This window comes from Piliocolobus tephrosceles, chromosome 13 (assembly GCF_002776525.5).
Source record: "Piliocolobus tephrosceles isolate RC106 chromosome 13, ASM277652v3, whole genome shotgun sequence".
NCBI lineage: Eukaryota > Metazoa > Chordata > Mammalia > Primates > Cercopithecidae > Piliocolobus > Piliocolobus tephrosceles.
Genome location: NC_045446.1, coordinates 123,309,012 through 123,336,111, shown reverse-complemented (window position 1 = coordinate 123,336,111; position 27,100 = coordinate 123,309,012). Strand labels below are relative to the sequence as shown.

At 51.9% G+C, this 27,100-nt stretch overlaps 1 protein-coding gene across 14 annotated transcripts in view; it reads left to right on the top strand.

Annotated features, from left to right (window-relative positions):
- B3GAT1 (beta-1,3-glucuronyltransferase 1) overlaps positions 1 to 27,100 on the top strand; it is a 40,761-nt gene that overhangs the window by 2,600 nt on the left and 11,061 nt on the right. For 3 of the 14 annotated variants that reach the window (XM_023185860.1, XM_023185859.1, XM_023185858.1), the window contains one exon: positions 2,267 to 2,372. The exons of 6 other annotated variants lie outside the window; for them this stretch is intronic. In XM_023185860.1, the coding sequence (XP_023041628.1) occupies positions 2,332 to 2,372 (41 nt within the window). In that variant the 5' untranslated portion in view covers positions 2,267 to 2,331. Of the gene's footprint in view, positions 1 to 2,266; positions 2,373 to 5,462; positions 5,480 to 17,606; positions 17,722 to 26,112; positions 26,134 to 26,180; positions 26,198 to 27,100 lie in introns of those variants that run through there. 5 more of the 14 variants (XM_023185854.3, XM_023185865.1, XM_023185855.3 and 2 more) reach the window with 5 other exon arrangements.

Below are 27,100 nucleotides of genomic sequence, written 5' to 3'. Positions count from 1 at the left end.
CTGGAGCAGTTGGGCATTCTACTGAGGAAGGTGCTTTCCTGTGGCTCTGATGAATGTTAAGGGTCTTTTAGACAGAAGCCCAAAGGCAGAGGGAGGACAGGCTCTGAGGTCAAGCACATCAAGAGCTTGCAGGGATTTTCAGGGACACCCTTTGCCCCTGATCATCTCCCAGTGCTGAGGGTTCCTCTCCATCTTCTGCCCCTGCCCCAGCCCTCCTGGTCCTGGAATGCAGGGCAGTGGGGAAGGATGTGGGGTCTGGGGAAACCTGGCACTCAGGAGAAGAGAAGTCATGCACCCCCACTCCCCATGCCTCCAGGCAAAAGGACCTTTGTGGACCCTACTGAAGACTAGCCAGGGGACATGGAAGAAGTGTAGTGGGGACAGGCCCTTGGCCAGGCTGTCTGAGGTCCAGTCTCAGCTCCATCTGTGGCTAGCCAAGCAGACTTTGAAAAAAACAGAGCCCTCTAAGCCCCGGCTTCCTGACAATCTATAAATTGGGAAACTGTCATCTCACCAGTTTTTAGAAGAAATACTAGATGAATTTTAATTTAATCTATGTATTTTATACACTCTCACCCCCTTTCTTCCAGGATGAGGATGGCTCTAGAATTTGGAGTAGCAGTGTCAGGCCAGTCCTGGAGCCAATCCCACTGCAATCGGTGCAGGCTGTCCCACCTCCCTCCTCACCCGCTTGAGTCGTCACACCTCCAGACTCTGGGCTGGACCTACCCTTCCTTATCCCGACCCAAAGAACCCAGAGCGTGCCTTGGCTCAGAGTTCGTCCTCGCCAAACACAAAATAATATTTGCTTGTCTAATTATTGTTAAATATAATCCTTCCAATTTATCAGCAAATGGTCGTCTAAAAAAAAAAAAAAAAACTCTTGACACAGAAATTTCAGATCTGTGAGCCCTTCTTATCCATGCTGAAAGGTGACAGGGTGGTCAGAGATCCCCAAAAATTCAGTTCACTTGCACCAACAATGACCAAGCACCTACTGTGTGGGAGGCTCTGCACCAGGGGTAAAACATCAAATAATCCAAAAATCCAAATCTGGTGTTTTCTGTTTAGCTTTGGAAGGGTTATGTGGGTTGCTTTTTTTTTTTTTTTTTTTTTTTTTGCAGCTACAGCAAATTTACTTTTCTAATGAGGTTTAGCTCCAGCCAATATTAAAATGAGCCTGCGTTCCCTGCGCACACACCAGCTGACAGCAGGGCAGGAGGCAGCCTCCGCGCCAAGTGCCTGGCAGGGATTAAGGCTTTGCCACTGATAAGCCCAGAAGTGGAGAGTGTGAGTCTGGATCAAGAGTTGACTGGATTTGAGGACTAACCTCGCCCAGGGGGCTGTGGATTCCACGGCTCAGTCTTCAGAGCCATGGCAGGAGCTCTCTCTTCTCATATGTGGGAAACGTGAGCCAGCTCTCTGCTCACAGAAAGAGGACCGAGTGGGACGGGGGAGTGGAGACATGAAGGCGTGGCGTGGGGAGTGCCAGTGGCACTGTAGTTGGAGGCCTGGCTCTGCCCGTCCTCTCTGGCTGGCTGTGTGGGCCGGAGTCCTCTCCTTCCCCTCTGCCCATCTTGCTTCCTCTTTCTAAAGCAGGTGAGCAACCTGGCCTCTGAAGCCATGAGTCTCTGTTTGAACTCTGGGCTACTCAGTTGGCCCTCGTTCAGAAACTGTTAGAGCCCAGTACTGGGCATGGGGGGTTGCTTCCCACATCCCTCCTCAGCGTGAGCAGCTCCTCAGTCCCACCAGCCACATTTCAAGTGCACAACAGCCACCTGTGGCTAGAGACTGCCATCTTGGGCGGCACAGATGCAGAACATTCCTGGCAGCACGGAAAGTTCTAGTGGACAGAGTGTTGTGGACCTGAACCTGCACAGGTGTTTCGCAGGGTGGCTAAGCACGAGGCCCTACTGGCTGGATTCGGATCCTAGTTCTGCCACTTAGTAGCTGTGTGGCCTCAGGACATTGCTTAACCTCTCTGTGCCTCAGACTTCTCAATTTTAAAATGAGGGTAATAACAGGATGTTTCTGAGGAGGAAATGAGTCATTATAGTTAATCATGCTAATCAGAGCATGCAATAGCAAGAGCTTTTTTATTTTTTATTTGAAAATAGAAAGCCATTTTTATTATTCATTTATTTAACAATTCACTTAAACGCTCATTGAAAAGCCCACTCTCCCAGGCCGACCCCCCAGCCCACCCAGTCAGCACAAGGCCTGGCTACCTCTCTGACCTTTCCTGAGCCTCCACCTCTTCCCCTAGGATGGGATTATTCCTGACCACACACCCCGGGAGCTAGAATGAGATGAGGAGAGCGTCCTCGCTTTATGCAGACGCAGCCAGATAGAGGGCCTGGTGCTTTTTGGAGGTGAGTGCAACTGAAATTCTGTTTGGTCACCAAAAAGCATCTGCTAAGCCCCCATACTTTCAAAATAAGAGCAGCAAAGGAGGCACGGCTAGCTGCCACCAGCCAGCACCATGCCGAGCAGGGATGGAGGAAGGGACGTGAGGGGCCCCTGCCTGGGCTCACCCTTCCCTCATCTGGAGGGCAAGAGAGCCCAGAGGCCGTTGTGGGCTCAGTGCAGGGAAGCGGCGGGAGCAGAGCCTGCAGGTCTTAGAGGCCACAGCCGACTGTGCTGCCAGGAGCCCCCCAGGTGCTGGTCCCAGCTGTGTCTGCAACTCACTGTGCCGCAGACACTGGTGGGCCTCAGTTTCCTCATCTAAGACAGGAGGGGCAGGGCTGCGCGAGCGTTTCCTCACCTGGAAAAATCACTTCCACAGAGCGACCCAAGCCGGAGGCCGGAGGGAGGGAGCCTGCCCGCCAAGCCACCAGGGGTGGAAGGTGAGGGATGGCCAGAGGGGCAGGAGCTGGCCATTGGTAGCCAGGCTGACACCCCCGGCTACCTGGCTGCCAGCCTTCTCCGGAAGTAGGATTCTGCAACCCTGGGCTACTCCCTTCTTTTCACAGATGAGGGGCGGACACCCAGAGCAGCCCTGCTCCTGTCTAGATGAGACAGAGCAATTTCACAGAAAACAGAGGCTGCGTGCCCCAGTGCCCGCCCAGGCAGGTCATTGGCAGACAGATGTGTGGGGGCTGGGGGCTGCCTCCCCTGGGGTCGGGGCACAACGCTGAGACTCCCAGGGCCCCTCACCTCCTCTCTTCTCCCTCAGATGGCTGGGCCCAGGAAAAGCAACTTCAGCTATCGCTGACAGCCCTGGGGAAGGTCAACTCCTTAAGGCCACAGACAGCAAATTAAAAACAGACAAATTTCCACAAAACCCATGAGTTGCCAGCCTGCCAGAGTGTGTCCACGCTCCCTGACCAATCTCGCCAGGCGGGTGACCATCAGCGGACCCTCCGTAGCTTCAGACCTGGGTTTGGGGCTGCCTGGTGCCTACCTAGCCCGGGCCTGAAGCCCTCTGGGTCCCTGTAGCAGATGGGGAGTCGCCTTGGGGGTGTCTTCTGAAGCCTAAGGACATCACCACTGCTCTCACACCCTTGAAGATAAGTCCTGACCCCCAAGAAGTGCGGTGCTGGGTCCCACGGAGCAGGGCTGTGGCAAATGCCACCTCCGTGGTTGCTGACAGGCTGTAGGTGCAGATCAACAATATCAACACCCCCCCACCCTGCTTGCCCGCCCCAGCCCTTCGTCCCTCCTCTTCCCTCATCCACAGACCACAGAGTGGGAGAGACGGCCGCTTGTGGCATGGGGAGGACACTGAGCCCAGGGAGGCCAAGGGACTGGCCAGTTGCACCCACGCTGCAACTGACCGACACAGGCCCAGCTCTGCCAGCCTGCCTGGGCTGAAGTACAGCCTCCAGGCGAGCTACTGGCCTCACGGTCAGAGAGTTTCTGAACGGAAGCTGAAGTATTACTCTCCTAACTCATCCCTTGTCGATATTGACTTCTTCTCCCACACATAAATCTCTCTCTCAGAACAAGTGCTCCCGCGCTGTGTCTCTGCGGCTCCCCAGGCCTGAGGACAGCGAGGCAGTTGCAGGCTGTCGGTGGGGTGTGCACACTCCTCCCAGTGGCGTACCTGGAGCCTTGGAGGGGGGCCTCTCGCTGGCATGCCTGGTGCCTGTCGCCCGTAATTCCCAGGAAGGTGCATGCTTGAAATGACACACAGACACCCAACCCACCGCGAATGCTCACTGAAGTCCCGGGTGCAGGCCCCGAGGGGTGTGCCGTCCTTGACTGTGTCTCAACAGATGTTCTGGATGAATGACAGGCTCGTTTTCATTGTGATTTAAAAAAACACACAACGTAAAGCTTACCATCTTAACCATTTTCAGTGCACAGTTCACTAGTGCTGAGTGCATTTACATTGTTGTGAACCAGAGCTCCAGATCTTTCTCATCTTGGCCATTAGGAACTATGGACTCATTAAATGACTCCCATTCTCCCCAGCGTCTCAGGTCCCAGAATCCACCATCCTAGTTTCTGTCTCTCTGAATTTTACTGCTCCAGAAACCTCATAGAAACTGAATCCTGTGATATTTGCCCTTTTGTGACTGCTTATTTCACTTAGCGTAGTGTCCTCAAGGTTCATCCATGTCAGGGCATGTGTTAAAATGTTCTCCCTTGGCCGGGCGCGGTGGCTCACACCTGTAATCCCAGCACTTTGGGAGGCCGAGGCAGGCGGATCACAAGGTCAGGAGATCGAGACCATCCTGGCTAACACGGTGAAACCCCGTCTCTACTAAAAATACAAAAAAAAAAACCTAGCCGGGCGTGGTGGCGGCGCCTGTAGTCCCAGCTACTTGGGAGGCTGAGGCAGGAGAATGGCGGGAACCCGGGAGGCAGAGCTTGCAGTGAGCCGAGATCGCGCCACTGCCCTCCAGCCAGGGGGACAGAGCCAGAGCGAGACTCCGTCTCAAAAAAAAAAAAAAAAAGTTCTCCCTTTTCAAGGCTGAATAATATTCCATTGCACGTGTATTCCTCATTTTCTTTATTTTCTTTATCCAGTCATCTGGTCGACAGGTTATTTGATGCCAGGCTATGGAGCAAAAGCTCAATAAATGGTAATTCTCCCCATTTGCCCTTCCCACTCAGGAGATGTCTGAGCAGAGGGGCCACCCAGGAAATACTTCTGCCCAGAGGGAAGCTATGTCGCAATGTCATGGGAACATCAAGAAGGAAGGCACCCCATTCTAGCTGGCATCTGGACTGGCCTCTGGGGCTCCCTTCCTGCATCCAGGGCTGCCCAGGCACCCTGCAGTGTCCAGCCCCGAGTGTGAAGCCCCAGGGCTGAGTGCACCTGGCCTGGTCCTGGGGGCCAAACAGCTCAGCAAGTGGAGGGACTGTGCGGGAGGGAAGCGTGTCCCAGGCAAACGTACCGGCATGAAGGGATGCCTGCCTCCTGCTCTCATCCCTGCTGCCTTCCCGGGACCCCGAGAAAGAAATCGGCCGGTACTCCTAGAGTCTATCTGGGGACAGGAGCCCAGGAGAGCCTGGAGATCCCCTCCCCCAGGTATGTGGAGGACTGTCTTGAGCCTGTGCCTGGGCGGTGTTCGGGCTCCATGGCGTGGCGGACCGTGGATCCATAGCTGCCCTGGTGCTCACTGTGCGATAGGCGGCCTGGCAAACCCAGAGGTAGTATCAGCACACGCTGCTGTCGGGGGCACTGAGACCAAGGACCGCTGCATTCATCACAGCCACACCTCCTCTGCTGTGGAGGGCACACGCTGCCCACGCTGGTTCACACATGTGCTCGGGGGCAAGTCCCCTACCCAAGCCCCGTCGACTTTTTTTTTTTTGAAACAGAGTCTCACTCTGTTGCCCAGGCTGGAGTGCAGTGACGCAATCTCAGCTCACTGCAAACCACCTCCCGGGCTCAAGTGATTCTCCTGCCTCAGCCTCTCCAGTAGCTGGGATTACAAGCGCCTGCCAGCACACCCGGCTAATTTTTGTATTTTTAGTAGAGACGGGGTTTCACCATGTTGGCCAGGCTGGTCTCAAACTCCTGACCTCAAGTGATCCACCCACCTCGGCCTCCCAAAGTGCTGGGATTACAGGCATGAGTCACTGTGCCCGGCCCAGTTCAACATTTTATGTTAATTGTTTCTTCTCCAGGCAGTGGGGTTAGCTGACACCCCAGAGGAGGGAGGGACCTTAGGGGCAGGGCAGGTATAACAGAGGGAGGTGGGGGAGCCCTGGAAGTGGGAAGTGGTGAAAGTGAAGTTCCCCAGGAGCCTGAGCCTGCATCCTGGGGAGAAGGGACAGGGAGTGACAGCGCCCTGGGCTCGCTGGCCCTAGACCCCCACTGACAAGTCAGTTCTCTGACAGGACAGCTCCGGAGGCAGGAGAAGAGAAGAGGGATGGGGAGTCTCTGAAATCACTGGTCCTTCCTGAGTGCCTTTCTGGGAAGCTGAGCAGAGACACAGGACCAGACCGGGCAGGGTGGCGGGAGGGAAGCAGCAGCCATGCGCTGGGGCACCCCTGCTGCTTGACTCTAGCTCATTGTGTCAGTTCCAAACCTCAGTCTCCCCACCTGAAAAAGCAGGGGGACGGGATGGGTGCCCACCTCATCTCAGGTGGCTGCACCGAGACTACAGCAGGAAGATACATGAGAAAGTGCCTTGTCGCCTGGCCCACCTGTGCGGGCCGTGTGCTCCCAGCAGGAACAGAGGGAGCCGGGGCCACGGCGCCAGGTTCCAGGGGCACCGTCTCCCCACAGTGGCCAGGCTGCCCTCTCCAGGCCGCACTCTGTTGTCACAACTGCATGCTGGTGTGCCCAGTTTCCACTGAGTCCAAGCCACAGCGCCGCCTCGTGCTGGGGACGGAGGAATGTGCCGGAAAGGCTGCCGGAAGGCTGGTCACCACTGAGCCATGAGGAAGGAGCCAGGGTGCCTCCTTCTTCTGCCCTTCCTCTCCCAGGCACTTGGATTCAGTGTTTTGCCCACTTTTTAATGTGGATATTTGTTTTTTTTTTTTTAATCTTTTATAATTTCAGCATTTATTTTAGATTCAGTGGTACATATGCAGGTTTGTTACCCGGGTATATTGTGTGATGCTGAGATTTGGGACATGACTGATCCTCTTACCCAGGTACTGAGCACAGTAACCAATAGGTAGTTTTTCAACCCTGCCCCTCTCCCTTCCTCCCTCTAGGACTCCGCGGTGTCTGTTCTTCCCATCCCTATGTCCAAGAGTACCCAATGTTTAGCTCCCATTTGTAAGTGAGCAGTATTTGGTTTTTTGTTCCTGTGTTACTTCACTTAGGATAATTGCTTCCAGCTGCAACCATGTTGCTGCAAAAAAAAAAACCATTATTTATTTCGTCTTTAAGACTACATAGTATTCCATGGCGTATGTGTACCTCATCTTCTTCATCCAGGCTACTGCTGATGGGCACCAAGGTTTATTCCATCAGTTCCCTATTACGAATAGTGCTGCAGTAAACATATGAGTGTATGTGTCTTCATGGTAAAACGACTTATATTCCTTTGGGAAGACACTCAGTAATGGGATTGCTGGGTCAAATGTTTTAAGTTCTTTGAGAAATCTCCAAACTGCATTCCACAGTGGCTGAACTAATTTACATTCCCACCAACAATGTATAAGTGTTCCCTTATATGGTGTCTCATTGTGATTTTGATTTGCATCTCGCTAATGATCAGTGATGTTGAGGATTTTTTCGTATTTGTTGGCCACTTGTACGTCTTCTTTTGAGAAGTGTCTATTCATGTGTTTTGCCCACTTTTTAATGTGGGTATTTGTTTTTTGCATTTAAATTGTCTAAATTCCGTATAGGTTCTGGATAGTAGACCTTTGTTGGATGCGAATCTGTAGGTTGTCTGTTGACTCTGTTGAGAGTTTCTTTTGTGATGCAGAAGCTCTTTAGTTTAATTAGGTCCCACTTGTCAATTTTTGTTTGTATTGCAGTTGCTTTTGAGAACTTAGCCATAAGAATTTTCCCAAAATGTCCAAAATGGTGTTCCTTAGGTTTTCTTTGGGATTCTTAGATAGTTTGAAGTCTTCCAACATTCATATCTTTGGTCCATCTTGAGTTAATTTTCGTATATGGTGAGAGGCAGGGGTCCAGTTTCATTCTGCACGTGGCTAGCCATCTGCTGAGTCTTAAAACAAGGTGGTGGTGGCGGTTATATTAACCACCATGTTTTATGTGATCTGGCATTCATGGTGCCAACTGTGTGCCAGGCCTGATGCTGGATGTCTTCCACTGATTCCCTCCTTTGATCTGAAAGTAGCCCTGTGAGGGTTAAAGATGAGGAAACTGAGTCACAGGGATGTTGGCGCAGCTCCTGCCTTGGGTTGGGCTCTGGGCCCTGGTGTGGGAACGCGGAGGTGAGTAAGGCCAGGTGCCCCCAGAGGAGCTTCTGGCCCGGGGCAGGGGGACAGATGTGAGAACCGGCAAACCAAAGGCAGGGCCCGGGGCGGGAATCCCACAGCGTGGCCACCTTGAGTGAGCAGCCCAGGGCAGGGCAGGGCCAGGGAAGGCTGCAGAGTAGGAGAGGGAATGCCACAGGCACAGAGCCCAGAGGAGTCTCCCCTTGCCAGCACCTCACCCAGGACCACAGAGACGGTAGCACCAAGGGGAACTACGCGGCCTAGGGCAGCGTGACGACAGGAAGGGCCGTGCTGTGGGGCAAGCGGGCTGCTCGCACCCTTCCTCTGGGACGCCCCCACCTCGCTCACAGCCCGAGAGGCTCTGCAGGGCTGTTTCAGCTGACTCAAGCCTGGACACTCAGTTCCAGGGCTAGACCCACCTGGTCGCCTGGCTTGCTTATGTCCAGGCCATGCTGGGCTCCAGCAGGTACCAAGTCAGTCACCATGACCTGTGCCAGGCTCCGTGCTGTGGATGGGCGCACTCATCCGGCCCCATCATGGGAGACCCTCGCTGCAGCCGCCGCCCAGCATCCCAACCAGCGCAACCTCGGCTGGGCCTCCGCTGCAGAGAGGGTCAGACGCGGCGAGGGCCACACCCCTCCTAGCTTCCAGGGTCCAGGATTCTAGGGCATCGCAGCCTTTCTGGGTTCTGGACTGCCCTCTGCCACTGCTGGGCAACCTGGCAAAAGGGGAGGTCAGTGCTGTTAGCAGTAGCAGCTTCGACGGCTTGCCCCGGGCCCTGCCGTTCATTGGGTAGCAGAATGTGCCTCACCCTCTGGGGCCCTACGGGCCTGGCCCCCTGCTGAGCAGGCGCCCTGTGGTGGGTGTGCGCCCACTGGAGGCAGCAGTCCACCCGTGGGTGTCCTGAGCAAACCGCAGGCCTCTCCTACCGTGCATACATTGCTGGCTGGCTGGGGAGTCTCGGAACCGGAGCAGGTTGGTTGGTGTGTTAAGAGCATTTTGCTGGAACCAGGGTCCAAGGGCAGGACCCAAACCCTGGCGTGGTCTCTTCATAGAGCTGGAATGATGTGCACTGCTGATTCTACCCCTCCTGTCTCCACGGGTGAGGTGAGGCTGGAGGTGGGCAGGGATGTGGGGAAGCCTCTGAACAGGAGCAAGTGAGAACCCCTTTGCTCCCCTCGTGCAGGCGAGAGGGGCCATTCTGGGGCCACCAGCTCATGGAGGCTGCACTGAGGCCTCCCAAGGGAGGGAGCAAAACAGAGAAACCATCCAGTCTGCACATGGCAGTGCCTGCACGCGGGTGGCAGTGGGCCCTGGTTAGAGAACCCACCACCCACTGCACCCAGAGCAGACCCGCTGTGGATCCATTATTACATCAGCTCATCGCATTTTCAAAAGCGTCCTGGTTTGGAGAAGGAAGTATAAGGTCACACTAGCTCTGATGAACAAGGGCAGGGAAGTCTCACTGCCAGCCGGGTGTGCAGCTACAGCACAGAGGCCGGCCTGGGGCACGGCTGGGAGGAAACCTGTGTGTCCCCAGAGGCCGGGGGCCAGCTGGCCCGCGGTAGAAGAGGGCCCGGGAGGGAGCCAGCGGTGGACCCGGGGCCAGGAGAGGTGGGACAGAGGCATGGCAAGGACCCCTGCCTGGCCACTGCTGCCCAGAGGAGTGCAAGGGGATGGCTGCTTTCTCTCTGGACCCGGGACACTTGAGACAGTCACTCAACCCCCTCATGTCTCAGTTTCTTCATCTGTAAAACATGAACAAAGCTTGGGGATTACAGGGGTTTAACCACTGAATGAGATGACCAGCGTGCCGTCATTTTGGAAGCCGCAGATCACTGCTGAGCGTGAGCTGTTGTGTTTAGTAGTTTTTAGGAGAAGCAGCCCCCACAAACCCCAGTGCTGCAGAGAAAGTGGATTGGCCTCTTGGCATCACCCCATCTATGTTCCAGCATCTGAAGCCATTGGGTGCCAAGGGCAGGCACATGAGCTCTTTTATTTGAACGGTACCCAATTGTGGATTTGTCATCCGGGCACAGAGCAAGCCCAAAACCCAGCTAAGAGGGTCCAGACACGTGCCTGTGAACACACGTGTGCTCACTCACGCGGTGCCGACCATGAGCACACAGGCTCACACGCATGCACATGGGGGTCAGGCAGCGGGCCAGCTGCCCTGTGAAGTCACTCAGGCCGGCAGTTCTGTGGTGGCCAGCACAGCCGCAATGAGCTGTCAGAACAGAATACTCAACCCCAGCGGTTTCCTTGAGTCGAATTCCAAGCCGCACATCGAGGACAGGGAGCAGGCACCTGAGTTGCTGTGGCCAGACTGGCATCTCCCCACGTTATCAGCCTCGAGAGAGTGCTGGGCAAGGAGGAGGGGACACCGGGACCAAGCCCGTGCTTGCTATCCCTCACTGTGGGGCCTCCTAACTGCCACTCGGGCCCAGGTACACCCCCACATGCACTGGACCCTGGCCGAGGCCTGGCAGAGAGGAGCAGGCAGGGCATGGAGGCCCAGGCAAAGGAGCAGTTGACAGCTGGAAGGAAATGAGATGGATGCTGGTTTGCAACGGCCAGGCCTGGTTTGTGCTTGGGCATCTTGACTCAACTTGAGAACCCTCCCCCTGACTCTGGTCCCCCCACGGCTCTGGGTGGGAATGGGGCACTGCCCTCTGGCATGGGCCATGGTGCCTCTCACCACAGGACGAGGAAAAGGGTGCCATGTTGGAATTTCAAGAGGTGGAAGCTGTCGGGGGGGGCAGAGGTGGCTAGGGAGCAGGAGGGATGTGGTGGGAGTGGTGGGGTGGGCCCAGGGCAGGCATCCCCGAATGCCAGGCCAGGCGCATTGCAGTCAGGAGCGGCACAGAAAGATCTGAGCAGGCTGAAGGTTGGGATTGGAGGGTCTGACAGTGTGTGGACTCTGAATTGAGGAGGAAAATAAGGAGTCAAAGAGATCACCATAAGGGCCGTTGCAGGTAAAAACTTGACCTGGCCCAGGATCGGGGGATGCAGCCCTAGGCCGGGGCAGCAGTGGAAGGAGCTGAGGCCCAGCTGATGCAGGGAGAAGGTGGAGTTAAGGGCAGCCCTGAGGTTTTCAGGCCAGGACCACGACAGAAAGAAGGGGCTTGGGGCCGGGCGCGGTGGCTCAAGCTTGTAATCCCAGCACTTTGGGAGGCCGAGACGGGCGGATCACGAGGTCAGGAGATCGAGACCATCCTGGCTAACACGGTGAAACCCCGTCTCTACTAAAAAAATACAAAAAACTAGCCAGGCGAGGTGGCGGCGCCTGTAGTCCCAGCTACTCGGGAGGCTGAGGCAGGAGAATGGCGGGAACCCGGGAGGCGGAGCTTGCAGTGAGCTGAGATCCGGCCCCTGCACTCCAGCCTGGGCGACAGAGGGAGACTCCGTCTCAAAAAAAAAAAAAAGAAAGAAGGGGCTTGGATGAGAGCTGCTTCCGGAGGAAAGATGGTTGGCTCTGAGGTTGTGTGTTCGATCACAACGGCACATGCCAGACAACAGAAGGGGTATAGCAGCTCCAGGCCAGGGATGGGGAAGCTGAGGCCAAGGGAAATCAGAGGACATTGTCAGGGGCCTCATGCTGGGGTTTTCTCCTCTGACGATCCCAGACCCTCTCTTCTTCACTGCCTCTTCTTCGGAGGTGACGTGGGGCTTTCAGGTCCATGGCTTCCCTCTGCCCTCCAGCAAGCAGCCTAGAGTTCAGTTGGAAGGAGGTAGCGGGAAGCCAGGCCGAGCAGACCTGTTTCCTGCCCCTTCCAGGCTGCAAGGTCAACAGTGACAGCAGCTGCTCTTTATTGGCCCAACTACATGGCAGACAGTTTGCACTGATTTTTTTTTCTAATTATCCTGACAGCCCTAGTGGTAGGAGTATTTGTATTCCCATTTTACAGACGGGAAAATGAAGGCCCAGAGAGGTTGCCTCACCAGAACCCCATGGCAGAGGAGGAAGGAGGCTGGTAGGGTGCACAGGGTCATCTGGCTGCAGGGTTCAGACCCTTTCCACATTGCACAGCCCCTCCACGCATGGCTCTTCCAGGACAAAGGAGGGCAAAGAGGTGGTGAGGAGGAGGTGGCAGGACGCTGTGACCGTGGCTGGGTTCTGCCGCACCCTCAGCAGCTATGGGACTAGGCAGGATCTGAGGAGCTGAAGGCCTGACACGGCCCATCTGCCTTGGTGTGGGGGACAGACTCTCAGGTGCCCTCGGAAGCCCCACCCACCCCGTGCTCATGCCTTTGTGCAGTCCTCACCTTTGGTGTGGATGGCATTGGTGGCCAGCCCCTGGCCAGTACACTGTGCAGAAGCAGTGGGCCGTCCCTCCCAGGATTATGCTCTAAGATTCCATCGGCTAGTGGATTAGCTCTAGATCCCCTCCTTGCTGGCCTGACCAAGTAAGTGGCCATGCTGGAGAGACCCATGTGGCAAGGGTCTGCGAGCAGCCTCCAGGAGCTGAGGGCAGTCCCAGCTAACAGCCAGCCGGAAGCCACGGCCTGCAGTCCCACCACCACCCGAGTGAGCTTGCGAGCAGATGTTCCTCAGTCTGTTCTCCAGATGAGAACACAGCCCTGCCAGTACCTCGCAGCCTTCTGGGACCCTGGACTCCTGACCCATAGGAACTGAAGAGAGCCGGTGGGGACTGTCCTCTGCCGCGAGTGTAGGAACTGGTTAGATCGCAATAGAAAATGAATGTACTTGTCTTGGGAGTGGGGACATTCCCTTCCAAAAGTGGGCCTAGGGCAAGGATGGAAAGGCAGCAGGGAAGGAGGGCAAAGGAGGTTGGGGGGCAAGCACCTTTCAATACCAGACTTCTCCCCCCATCCCAGGCTGGGCTCCAGCGTTCTTTACAAGGACTACTTGCCAGTGCCACAAATCCCAAAGATAGCACGACCCTCAGTAATCCCTGTCACGCAGGCAGGGGCCACAGGTGGCCGAGTGGTGCTCTGTGTACCCTCGTCCTGTCAAGGTTAGCGCATTCCCGCGGAACGCCTTCCCCCACTCGGCCAAGCAGAAGCACCCCCACCCCCGTCACCCTCACGACCTGCTGTGGGGTGGCTCCCCTCTGGGGTCTTCCACGGGCCTGGCTCACCCTTGTCCAGCGTCCCACAATCCTTTATCGCGTTTGTGTCCTTCAGCCGGCCTTCTCTGCAGCTGCCGCTCCCTCTCTGGCTGTCCTTCCCCTGCAGAGCATCTGTGTGCTCATCCCTGCTCCCCCACCCGCCCCCAGGCGTGCCCCAGCAGACAGCAGCCGTAGGTGATGTCGCCACACCATGAAGCCCCAGTTCTTGCCTCAGGGCCTCCTGCGTGGAGGGTTAGGGTGAGCGTCGGGTGAGGCTCGGGTGAGGCTCGGGTGAGCGTCGGGTGAGTGGATAAACTGCTGCCTGAAGACCACTAGCCACGGGATTCAGGGAACTTCAGTGACACCAGCTGGGGCCAGCAGTGCATTCGGTTCAGATTCCTGCAGTTAACCGGAATGGACTTTCGCTTGCAGAGTTCTACACTAAGCCAAACGCCGATTTTCATTTTGTACTGAATCATAATCAAAATCAAATCCAAAGACTATTTCTGGAAAAAAAGAAAAAAAGAAAAACAAAGGAACTACCTTTTAAAAGTCAGCAAATTACATTTCTGATGCTGGAAGAAAACCAAAGGGTGAAAGTATTCTCTGCACCACATCAGAACAAAGCTAATACTTCCTTCTGCCCAAGTCCTTGGCTTGGTTGTCCCAGTTAGAAGGGAACAAGATGGGTTGAGATCTGGAATTCACGCTGCCCTTCCATCCGCTGTCCCCAGTGTGAGCCCGCAGTGACCCAGGCTGGGAAGCAGAGTGCAGACATCCCAGGGCCCGAGCCTGCCACTCTTCCTCCATGAGCATGGTGAAAGCAGGGTGGGGAGAGACCAGCAGTGCCTTCCTGGGGGCACTCGGCCTGACCACTGAGGTAGGCTGGGCAGGGGGTGAGAGGTCAGGGGCTCTGGCCCTGGAGCAGGGTTGCCCAGTGGGTGGGCATGAGAGTGGGCCAGGGGAGGGTCTACAGGGGGAGGTGGTGTGGGCACGGATGGCACTGGACACAGGCCAAGGCCTGAGTTTGAGCAGCTCTGCTGGCACCTGACGCTGTGACCTTGGGCCGATCACACAGGCTCTCTGAGCTTTGGTGTCCTCACATGCAACATGGGGATGAGATCTGTGTGTCTGCCTCATGCCATGGCTGCTCTGAACATCAAGGGACTGGGCTTTATGAAAAAGGGAGTCTTACTGGTTCAATGTAAGATCCAGAGTGGAACCTGCTATGGGAACCTCCCCAACCCTCTGCAGTCGGTGACCAGGGCAAAGGAGGAGAAAGAGGAGCAAGGGCCTGGGAAAGTGGCTCCTGTATGGTGTGAGGTCAGTGCCTGTGTCCTGCCCCCCAGCAGGGCTGTGGTGGGCCTGGAGGCAGTGGCGCTGGGGGCGGGAGGGCCAGGGCTTAGTGAAGCATGGATTGAGTGGGCTGGGAGCTGATTAGCTGTGGCATCAGGCATTTCCTGAGCAGCGCCTGCAGAATCGATACGAACCCGCTGATCCCATTAGGGGCACCTGCAGGTCTGTGGGACAAAGCCCGTGCCTCCCTGTCTCTGGGGGCACGCGGGTTCCTGGCTACCAGAAGGTGATATGAGCAGCAGCTGTCTTAGCCAGCAGGTTGGTGTTCTGCATCCAGTCTGCACACACGTTGACTGGTGCCTGTGTGATGCCCGGGGCTCCCTCTGCTGTCACCCCTGAGCCCACGCCCTCGAGAGTCAGTGACGCTGGTTCCCAGCCTGTTCACAGCGCTCACCGTCTCGCGTGTTACTGTCGTCACAGGATGTCATGTAAACTGTTGAAAGAGCATGTTGAAGTAAATGTGTTGTTTCTATGAAAATTTCATAAGATGAGTCCAGAAAGAAGTTCTCCAGATTAGGTAAAGTCATATTCTAAAGGGTACTGCACTCAGACTGCTCACCAAGTGCTCTTCAGCTCTCGAATCACTTTAAAGAAATCACAGCTGGAGGTGGCAGCAGGACGCTGCGGCGTGGCCGATGTCAGACGGCACAGGCCTGCCTGACCCTGTGTTGGCGGAGCGGAAGTGCTGAGAGCCTGCAAGGATGGGTAGTTTGGATTTGGGGAAAATTAGCATGCACTGTGCAGTCCTGGGGAAACATCATCTGTCCGACGACTGGCTCTGCAAGTGACTTAAATTGAAATGTGCGGCATGTATGTATCATTTGGAAAGACTCTTCGCCTTAATGGACTTTTTTGATTAACCACTTAACTACTGCTCCCAATCTTACTGGGTAAAAAGGCTTTTATCGTCCTCCGGAGATGAGTACCTTGGACAGTGCCTGAGCTTGTTTGTAACATGCCGCGCACACGCATCCAGGCCTTTGGGGACACTGCGTTCACACGTCGCCTGCACTGGAGCGAGCTGTGTCATCTCGTCCCCTCCGGACTGAGCAAAGCTTCCCCACCCTTGCTGCTGGATTGCCCACAGAATCCAACACAGTGCTTTGCCTGCTACAGATGCTCAATTAATATTTGTCGAGTGAAATTAAGTAAGCTCCTCACCTCAGGGACTGAGGCGTTGCTGAGGCCTTCGTTTGAACGCCTGCAGGCTCAGAAGAAAACCTTCCATGCGTTTAGAATCGGCCAGCCTTGAACCAGCCTTGCACATGCTCTACAGCCTCACATGTTCTGCCCCAGCCTGGGCCAATCAGAGCCTTCCCGTCTGAGTCCCAGACACCCCTTAGTCCTTATTCATAGCCCACAACACCCTAAAACCCATAGACAGATTCCTCTCTGGAGGTGCCATGGCTCACACCTGTAATCCCAGCACTTTGAGAAGCCAAAGCAGGTGGATCTCTTGAGCCCAGTAGGTTGAGACCCGCTGGACAACTTAGCGACCCCCGTCTCTACAAAGAAGAATTTTAAATTAGCTGGACATGGTGGCATGTACCTGTAGTCCCAGCTACTTGGGAGGCTGAGGCAGGAGGATCACGTGAGCTCTGGAACTCAAGGCAGCAGTGAGCTGTGATCATGGCACTGTACTCCAGCCTGGGTGAGAGAGAGAGACCCTGTCTCTCAAAACAAACAAAATGCCACAGATTCCTGCAGAGAGGCGTTTCCAGCATGGCCGATCTCCATAGGCATATTGGCCCTTAAGTCAGGACTCAGTTCCACGGGAGGCTGTTTTGTCGGCCCTCTTGCCTTGCCTCTGGCCCTGGGCACCCACTGAGCTACACTTTCCTCACGTAGGACATCCCATCTTCCTCGCAGAGCCCTATGGTGACCTCCAGTTGCTAAAATGGCAGGATCGTTGAAACTTCCAGCTCAGCCTCCCTACTGTAAAGATGAGGTCAAGGAGGGCCATCAGCATGACCCAGGTCTCTGGAGCACCTGCCGGACACACCCAGGCCACCCTCCCACTGCCATGTGCTGCCCCACCCGGGAACCACCCTCCACCCTCCCACAGGGCAGTGCTTGCTTCCACCTGAGGCTCTGGGACACCCAGGGAGGGCAGGGCACAGCCTTTTGCGTCTTTACTTGCGAAGACGCCTGAACATGAGGTTGGTCACAGACATGATGCAAGTGTCAGGATGGGAGTTGTGACCGTGGCAGGCCTGGGCCCTCCACTCACACACTGCCCACACCGCATCCTGCCTCCCCAGGAAATCCCCCTTGTGCCTCCACCCACCTCCTCCTCCAGCACCCCATTCTTCCCCACGCTTGCCCCCATCTCCTGGGCTCCCCTGGGTGTGGCCAAGCCACTCCTGCACCTTTGTGCTGATTCTTCTGCCCAACCCAAGTGTCTAGAAGCCATTGTGGGGTCTTGTTGGAGACAGCCTGCAACCACAGGCAAACTCCACCCTCCTCCAAGCCCCAGGCAGAAGCAGCAGGCTGCAAGAGGGGACCAGTGCCGGCCAACCTTGCAGCCCAGCCTCAGACTGGGGCCCAGAGCTGGGGGCAGGTGCAGCCCACCCCGTTGCCTGGCCCCAGGCCCCCTGCCCAGCCCAGGCATCACGTCCCACGACCCGCCCCCTGCCGGCCAGCTGGCGTTCTCTAGGCTGGGGGCTCTCTGTGTTCTGCTTGATAACCGCCTGGTAATTAGCTCCACGATTTCGCTACTATGCTTATAATAGCCTCCATTAAAGTTATGGGGTTTTCAAGCCATAATGGCTTCCAGAGTAATTAATGCACAACTGGGTTTATTGCTGAGTTTATTTTTAGAGCTTTTCTCCCTCTCTCCCCCTCCCTTTTCTCTCATAGATGTTTTGACCAAAAAGACTGGATGGGAGCAGAAAGCGCCCCACAGCACACTTGCCCGCAGGCCGCGTCCTCCCCTCTCTTCCTTCCTGCCCCTCCTTCCTGCTCCAGCCTCCAGGCAGGTACTAGGGCCCCCCCGGGGGGGGGGGGCAGCCATCGCAGAGGAGGGTGGCTGTGGTCCAGGCCAGAGGAAGCATTTGGTCTGTGTGTGGCCCTTGCCCACCCTGTGCCTGGCCCAGGTTTGAGAGGCTTGGGGGCCTGGGACCTCTCATCCTATGCCCCCGATGACAGCATAGAGCCAGATGGCCTGGATTCAATTCCAACTCCACCATTTCCTCATGGTTGACCTCAGGCAAGTTACTCCCCTTCTCTGGCCTTGATGAACCCACAGGGACCACAGCCATGCTTGCTGCGCAGGGCTGCTCTGATGTTGCAGGAGCAGGTGCATGTGAAGAGCTGAGCCTCATCTTCAGATACCCCTCACACTATAGGAAAGTTTGTATAAACAACAGTGCAAGCAGGCACAAGAGAGGCCGAGCAGATGCCAGAGTGGGCGGGGGCTGAGAGGCTGCCCCAAAGGGAAGGGAGTGGCCCACACGGACTGAGCTGGCATGACACTCGTCTTCTCTCCTTGGCTTTCTCCATCCTGGTATTAGAACCTTCACCAAAACCAGGAGCACTTGAGAAAACTCCTTCAAGAGTCTGAGAACACAGAAGAAATCTTCCTGGACATTTTTGAAGCCCCAGCCAGGCCCAGCCTCCCCATCCTTCATCAGCTATGGCCTAAGATCACACCTGCCAAAACGTGTCTTGACACACAGCCTCATGCAACTCCAGCAGTGGCCTGGGTGTGCGGAATGTGGCATGAGGTCACTTGCATCTCAGAACACAAGACCCAGCAGGCATCCCGTGTGGGGTTCCAGGCTCTGTCCCTCACGGGGCCAGCAAAGAGGAGTTTGTGGGGGGACACAGACACACACAGCCTAGAATGTCCACTATCTCCTACGTGCCTGTGACACTGAACCGCAGTGGATCTGCCACTCCCCAGGGATGGGTGGGGGAGACTCTCTGGATAGGTGGGCCTCTGATGGCAGGATGTGGGCAGGAGATGCCGGCCGTCCCAGGAAACCACAGTGCTCCTTCATGGAAGACAAATCCTGCTCTTCCACAAGGCGTCAGAACTATTTGGAGCGAGGACCCAGCAAGGAGGGGAAAACACACTATTTTGGAAACTCAGGCTAAAAACCCTCCTCGGTCACAGTGCTCGACTCTGCCTGAAATGGTGAGCACACGTGAGCGCTGTCCCTACCCAACACTGGGCACTGGGACAGGTGAGCACAGCGAGGCTGGCTGGGCTGCCCGAGGCTGCCTGCCCTCCCCATCAGCCCCACAGGTCCCTGCTGCATCATGCATGGTGCTCAGCACAGAAGTGAAAAGGGAGGAGAAGAGGATGTGACAGTTTCCAAGGTGGTCAGGAGGTCTCTTCGCCCAGTGTCCTTGCCATGTGAGAGAACAGTTCCCAGGGATGCTACCAGTGGACCCTCTGCAGGACTGAGGAGTCCCAGTGGCTCATTCTCACTTGGGTCCCCTGCTGCTGTCATTTTGGAGGACTGTCTCCCCTCAATGTGGCAGCCCCTGCGGGGACCCCTCTTCTCCTTGCTGCTGCCCAGCCCAGCACCTGGTGCTCTGTCCTGCACAGAGGACGTCCTCGACACAGGAAGGCACTCTCCCACTTCCCCCAGGGCCCATCCCAGAAACATCTCTTCTTTGTCCTCAAAAGACTGTCACCAAAATGCAAATTGAAACCACAGTGAGAGACTATCTCACACCAGTCAGAATGGCTATTACTAAAAGCCAGAAACTATTAGATGCTGGTGAGGCTGCAGAGAAAAGGGAATACATATGTTCTGTTGGTGGGAATGTAAATTAGTTCAGCCGCTATGGAAAGCAATTTGGAGATCTCTCAAAGAACTTAAAACAGAGCTGCCATTCTAGCCAGCAGTCCCATTCCTGGGTATATATCCAAAGGAAAATAAAGTGTTTCACAAAAAGAAAAAAAACCTGCCCCTGTATGTTCATCGCAGCACCATTCCCAATAGCAAAGGCATGGGATCAATCCAGGTGCCCATCAGTGTGGACTGGATAAAGAAAACATGGTGCATATACAGCAAGGAATACTACACAGTCATAAAAAAGGACGAAATCGTGGCCTTTGCAGCAGCATGAATACAGCTGGAGGCCATTATCCTAAGCAAATTAACACAGGAACGGAAAACCAAATCCGGTGTGTTCTCACTTATAAGTGAGAGCTAGACATTGGGTACTCATGACTGTAAACCTGAGAAGAATAGACACTGGGGACTGTAAAAGGAAGAAGGGCTGAAAATGACCTATTGGGTACTATGCTCGTACCTGGGAAATGGGATTCATCATACTCCAAATCTCAGCGTCACATGCAGTATGCCCCGTAACAAACCTGCACGTGTACCCCCAAATCCAAAATGTTGAAATTATTTTAATATAATAATTTATGGTACACATATGGTAAAAAAGAGAGAGAGAGAGAGAAAACCTCTCACCCCTTTATCCAGGCTTTGATAAGTAGCTGGCATTTTAGGGCTGCATGGGAGGTACTGTTTAATTCTGAGAATGACCTTATGAGGTGGGGAACCACAGTGGCCCATTTTACAGATGGGAAAATTGTGGCATGGAAAACTGAAATGACTTGCAAAGGTCATACAGCCTGTGGGTGGACAGTTGGGATTTAAACCAGGTGTCCCTGCAGTCTGTGCTTCTGCCCCCTGCCCCCTACTGACTTTCATAAATGGAGCAGCGCCATGGTCCTGTGCCTGTGGGAAGAACAGAGCCCATTCCACTCAAACAGGCAGAAGAAGAGGTCCTCAGGGGATGGACGGTTGAGGCTCCATCGTGGAACCCCAGACGCTGTGTGTCCCTGCAGGGGCCATTGAAAACAATATGTTAAGAAGAAATAAGGCTCAAGGACAGTATCTCTAGCTAGTTGCACTTTTAATAAACTCCAATAGTCAAGGACACTATCTCTAGTTGAACTTTTAATGAACTCTAGTAGTCACCAAGAAGGTGGACAAATAAGAAAAAGTTTAGAGACAAGGAACTAAGCAGAAGGTTACGTCTGGGTGCAGAAAGTTTGTTTTGCATTGTGTTATTTCTGCTGACGTGGGGTTTATAGAGTATAAATAAAGTGAGGCGGAGGCTCTAGGTGCGGCCGCCATGTTCTCTGTTTGTCTTTGTCTCTTGTGTCTGTTCATTCTCCACCACCCCCGGCACGGGCCCCAACAAGTGGCGCAGCGAGCAGGGTGCACACGGGTGAGTAGTGGGGAACAAGAACCCCCTAGGAGCGGGTAAAACCCGGGAATTGTTAAGGGGAACCTTCTTGAGCTTTCATTGTGGGGAATTCCAGTTCCTTGGCCTCAGAATATTTAAGATTATTACAAGGGCTTCTACTTTCGATTGGGGTTGATGCAAAAGAGAGAACTTTGTGGAAATTGTTTGCTCATATGGATCAACATTGCTCTTGGTTTCAATATCAAACTGAAGTACAATTAAATAAGCAAGAGTGGCAACAGGTTGTTAAGACCCTTCATCAAGCGCACCAGCGCGGGGATGTAATGTCAGCACCTTTGTGGGCTCTGTGTTCCTCTATTACTCAGGCATTGGAGGCCTTAGAGACAGACTCTGAAAAGGAGGAAGGCGGGGATGAGGAGTCTTTGAAGTCTCCGATAGCCGTTTCCCCTCCTTTAGATAATTCTGTAACTGAAGGAGAAGGTCCTTTGTGTGATAATGTGTCTCATGAAAAAGAATCAGAAATTCAAAAGGAGCTTCAGCCGGTTGTTCAATTGTTACAACAAATTTTACAATTACAGTTATCTCCCCCTCAACCTTCTCCTCCACACACTCCTGTTTTTACTTTTCCCGTGGTTCATCCACCCCCATCAACACCTAAGGCGGAGGAGAAAGATAGTTTTCCACCACCACCACCGCCGGTGGAAATGCTGCCTCCTTCAGGCACAGTTTTTACTGTTCCCGCTTCTACTGCTAAAGCTGTAATTAAGGTATTGGATTCTCAAGAGGATAAGGATCCTTTACAATTGTTCCCCATTATTAGGCAACCTTTTGGTCCTAATGACCAATTTCCTCAAGGGGGTATAAATGTGCAGTATAATGTTCTTCAATTTAAATTTCTTAAAGAAATAAAGGCAGCTGTTGCTAATTATGGCCCTCAATCTCCTTTTGTCATGGGGCTTCTAGATTCTTTCTCCTCTGAGAATTTGTTTTTGCCTCTTAATTGAGAAACTTTGGGGAAGGCTGTTTTGGACCGCTCTCAGTGGCTTCAGCTACGCAGTTGGTGGCTGGAAGATGCTAAAGAACAGGCCCGCCGTAATGCCGCTAAAAATCCTCCAGGGCCAACAGAGGAGCAATTAACAGGTACTGGTCAGTTTGCTACCGTAGCGGCTCAATCTGGACTCGATGATATGGCATTATCACAAGTTAAAAGACTGTTTTTAAAGGCTTGGTGTAAAGTAAAATCATCGGGGAAAACTGCCTTGTCTTTTGTTAAGGTTTTGCAGAGTGCCAATAAATTTTATCTTGATTTTGTTGCTCAGCTCCAAGATGCTGTAATAAAGACTGTGGGTAGTGGGGCTGCAGGCAAAATCCTGATAACCACACTAGCCTTTGAGAATGCTAATCAAAAATGTTAGAGGTTGTTGCGTCCTCTAAAGGCTGCTAGAAATTTACTAATGAAGATTTTATTAGAGCCTGTGCAGGAGTGGGAGGGGCTGCCTACAACGCTCAGTTGTTTGCTGGAGCTTTATCTAAGACATTCATGGAAAAAAAGGGAGTTTGCTTCCAATGTGGAAAGTCCGGTCATTTTAAAAAGGAGTGCCGTAAACTATCTAATAAAAGTGACTCTTCCAAAGTAGGATTTAAAAAGCTTCCTACTGAGCCCTGTCGTCGTTGCGGCAGAGGGCAACACTGGACTAATGAATGTCACTCTAAAGTGGACAAAAGCGGTAATTCTCTCAACTCTGGATCGGGAAACTTACAGAGGGGCCCTTCAGCTTGGGGCCCCAACAACAATACAAGCCCTCTTCATTTGCAATTTCCAGTCAGCTCAGGAGTCCAGCATCAACAAGCCAGTCAGCCAATGTTAACCCCCAATTTTCATTAGCTCAGCTTTTCTCTACTACTTCCGGTAGCGCTGCTGCTGATTTGGCTATTTTATAGGCCGTTGAACTCACCCCAAAAATGGGAGTTGTTAAATTGGCTACAGGTGTTTTTGGGTCATTACCTCCACATACTGTTGGATTGCTTATAGGACACAGTAGTAGCATTTTACAGGGTTTACAAGTTCATTTGGGTGTTATAGATTCTGATTATAAAGGGAAAATTCAAATTATGGCTCAGGCTCATAAGTCTATATCCCTAAAAGAGGGGCAGCGAATTGCACAACTCCTTTTACTACCCTATTTTCAGTTTCCTTCCCGGAGACAAAAAAAAACCGGAGGTTTTGGAAGCACGGGTAAACATATTTTTGGGGAAACTTTTGTAACTCAACAAAAACCCTTGTTTCCCCTCGAAGTAGAGGGACAAATTTTTCAGGGCTTGGTTGACACTGGAGCTGACGTTTCCATTATTGCCTCTGATCAATGGCCTTTACAGTGGCCTAAGCAGCCTGTTGCTGTTTCTCTTACAGGATTAGGTACCGCCTCTGAGGTGTATCAAAGTTCTTAAACCTTGAATTGTCGACGGCCGGATGGTCAAATGGCCCAGGTCCAGTTTTATATTGTTCCTAATGCCCTAAATTTATGGGGGCGAGATTTATTGCAACAACTTGGAGCTTTTGTTTCTATTCCTCATGTCTCTAATTCAGCCAAAAGTATGATGTTCCGCATGGGCTATAATCCCCTTGAAAAATCTTTAAACATGTAGCCACTGTTCAGCAGCCTCAAGCCCTTCCCTTGACATGGAAAACTAATGCTCCTGTATGGGTTGAACAGTGGCCTTTAACACGTGAGAAGCTTAAGGCCTTGGAAAACTTAGTTCAGGAACAATTATCCCTAGGTCATATAGAACCTAGTACTTCTCCATGGAATTCCCCTGTCTTTGTGATAAAAAAAAAAAAAGTAAATGGAAACTATTAACAGATCTTCGTGCTATTAACGCATGTATTCAACCCATGGGATCCTTACAACCTGGCCTTCCTAATCCTTCTATGATTCCTCAAGATTGGTTACTCATGGTTATTAATTTAAAGGATTGTTTTTTCTCTATTCCTTTGAATCAAAAGGATTGTGAGCGTTTTGCCTTCTCTGTCCCTGTTTTTAATAATTCTCAGCCACTTTCTCGATATCAGTGGAAGGTTTTACCTCAAGGCATGTTAAACAGCACTACCTTGTGTCAAAAATTTGTCCATCGAGCCTTAAATCCTGTTCAAAAAGGTCATCCTTCTGTTCTTTTATATCATTATATGGATGACATTCTTCTTGCCACACCCACCAAAGAAAAGCAGCAAGATGCTTTTTCATCCTTACAAACTCAGCTCTCTTTATACTCACTTAATATTGCCCCCCAAAAAATTCAAATAGATTTTCCTATTCAATATTTAGGTTATACCTTGGGAACACAAAATATTCGACCCCAAAAAATTCAAATTCAATGTGATCATTTAAAAACATTAAATGACTTTCAAAAGCTTTTAGGAGACATTAATTAGATGCGTCCTGTTTTAAAAATACCAACATATCAGTTACAACATCTTTTTTCTATTCTAAAAGGAGACAGTCACTTGGACAGCCCACGTCATTTAACTCCTTTGGCTTTACAGAAACTCCAGCTTGTAGAAAAACAACTTCAAAAGGCCCATCTACGTTACATCCTTCCCGACGTTCCCCTTTCCTTTTGTTTATTTCATACTTTACATTCTCCTATAGGTATGATTCATCAAACAAATCGGCCGTTAAAATGGATTTTTTTATCCAACAAAACATCTAAATGCTTGACTACTTATATCAACCATTTAGCTAAATTGATCATCAAAGGACGGCATCACTGTCGACAACTCTGGGGAGGAAATCCTTCTTTCGTTATCTCTCAATTCACTCATAGTCAAATTACTTATCTTCTTGCCACTTCTGATTCTTGGCAAGTTGCTTGCGCTTCATTTGTTGGACAATTTTCTACCCAATATCCTAAGTCTCCGATCTTTTCATTTTTTAGACAGCATTCTGTGTTGCCCTTCTCACCAATATCTTTATTTCCTGTTCAAGGTCCTACCTTTTTTACTGATGCTAGTAGCAATGGTAAGGCTGGATATTGGCGTGTTCATCAATCTCGAGTTACGGTTTATCCTTATCCCTCGGTGCAACAGGGAGAACTGTTTGCTGTTCTCATGGTTTTACTTGATTTTCCTTCCACCAGTTATAACATTATTAGTGATTCTCAATACACCGTGTACGTTACTTCTTATATTTCTCAAGCCACTTTACCTCTTTGTACTACTTCTTCTCTTCAAAAACTCTTTTCTTTGTTGTCCTCTACTTTGAGCCGACGTCGAGCTCCTTTATTTATCACTCATCATCGTTCTCATTGTCAACTTCCTGGACCGTTAGTTCATGGTAATGCTCAGATTGATTCGCTTTTAATCGGCCACCTGCAGGCTGCAGAACAAGAACATGCTCTACATCACACTAATAGTTCTGGTCTTCAACAACGGTTTCATTTAACTCGTAAACAAGCTCATTCTCTTATTCGAGCTTGTCCTTCTTGTGCTCCTTTAAGCATTCCATCTTTCCATCCTGGGATTAATCCGCGAGGTACTCAAGTTAATCAAATTTGGCAAATGGACGTCACACATGTCCCTTCTTTTGGACGATTAAAGTATGTTCATCATACCATTGATACTTTCTCTCATTTTCAATGGGCCACTCCTTTGCCATCTGAAAAAGCTGATTCTGTTATTACTCATCTCTAAGCTTGTTTTGCCATCATGGGCATTCCTTTAATACTTAAAACTGATAATGCCCCTGCCTATGTTTCTCATAAGTTACAAGTTTTCTTACAGCAATATAATATTCAACATCTCACCGGTATCCCGGGCAACAGTCAAGGTCAAGCCATTATTGAGCGTGCAAATTTAACCTTAAAAACTCAACTGCTAAAACAAAAAGGGGGAAATGAGTCCCCCAGAAATCAGATTTTACAAGTTTTGTTTACTTTAAACTTTTTGAATCAATGGAGACAACTGCAGGACTCCGCTGCCGTGTGGAGTGTGGAGTCCTGCAGTTGAGGAAAGTCCTCATCTTTCCTCACCTCCCTCGGAGATAGTCCCCGCCGACAATTTAAGGGTTTGGTATCCTGATGAAGAAGGTAAGTATGCTCAGGGGCAAGTTCTAACACAAGGACGGGGCTATGCTCTTGTCCTTACAGGGAGCGGACCTGAGTGGTTTCCTACAAGGCGATTGAAACCCTGTTGAAAGGAAAACTGGATTCAGTACGCATCTCTTCTTTTGTTGGATGTGTTTCGGCGGGGGACTTATTTCCCTTAGTGAGGCTTTGTATGAATATTGGACTTATATTCTCTTTCCACCCTTGTATCAGGGAGTCGCCTGGGGGGAGGCGGAAGTTAAGGTTTTCACCAATGACACTACTTGGATGCCGTCCCCCTATGTGGACAAGGACAATATAGAACGGGAAACGGAAATAATAAACAGCACATACCAATTTGGAGTGGAAGGACTTCCGATTTGCATGGGAAATAGTCCTCATTGTCTCCGGAAATCGCATGAAGCTTGGGCTGTTCACTATAATCATAGCCATGTGGCTGCTAACACTGTTATTATTGTAACTAGAAGTTTTCAGTATAATCATAATATATATAGTAATGAGACTATTCCTAGTTCCTTACCTTTTGTCCTATTCCAGAGGTTTCTCCTAATATTGAGGTGTTAGAGTGGCAACATTGTCGGGGAACTAAGCCCCGGATTTTATTAGAGTACAATGGGCCACAAGTAACTGATTGGAGTGTGCACGGTGATTTTCAAACAAAATTTAGCCACATACCTTTGAAATGACACCGGGTAAATAAAAGTATTGCCGCTGACGGTAATGAAACTTTGGTATGGCATGAAGGAGGCCTGTCACCCCCTATGCCTCATCTTAGACACTCTTTAAAAGTACAGAGTCATCTTTGGAAGTTATTAGCTGCAGGTGATGCTATTAGTACTTTTGTGGGGAATATGACTTTTAATCTTTCTAATCCACATAACTCTTTTCATATTCAGTTACATCGAAATACCTCCTGATACATTATTGCTTGTGTCCAAAAGCCTTACCTATTGTTAGCGGGGAACTTAGCGTGGGATAATGGTACGGAAATTGTTAATTATAAAAATACGTGTACATTTTTGTCTTGCCTCAATCATTCCTGGTGGTGCAGTTTTACGAGAGATATTTATATC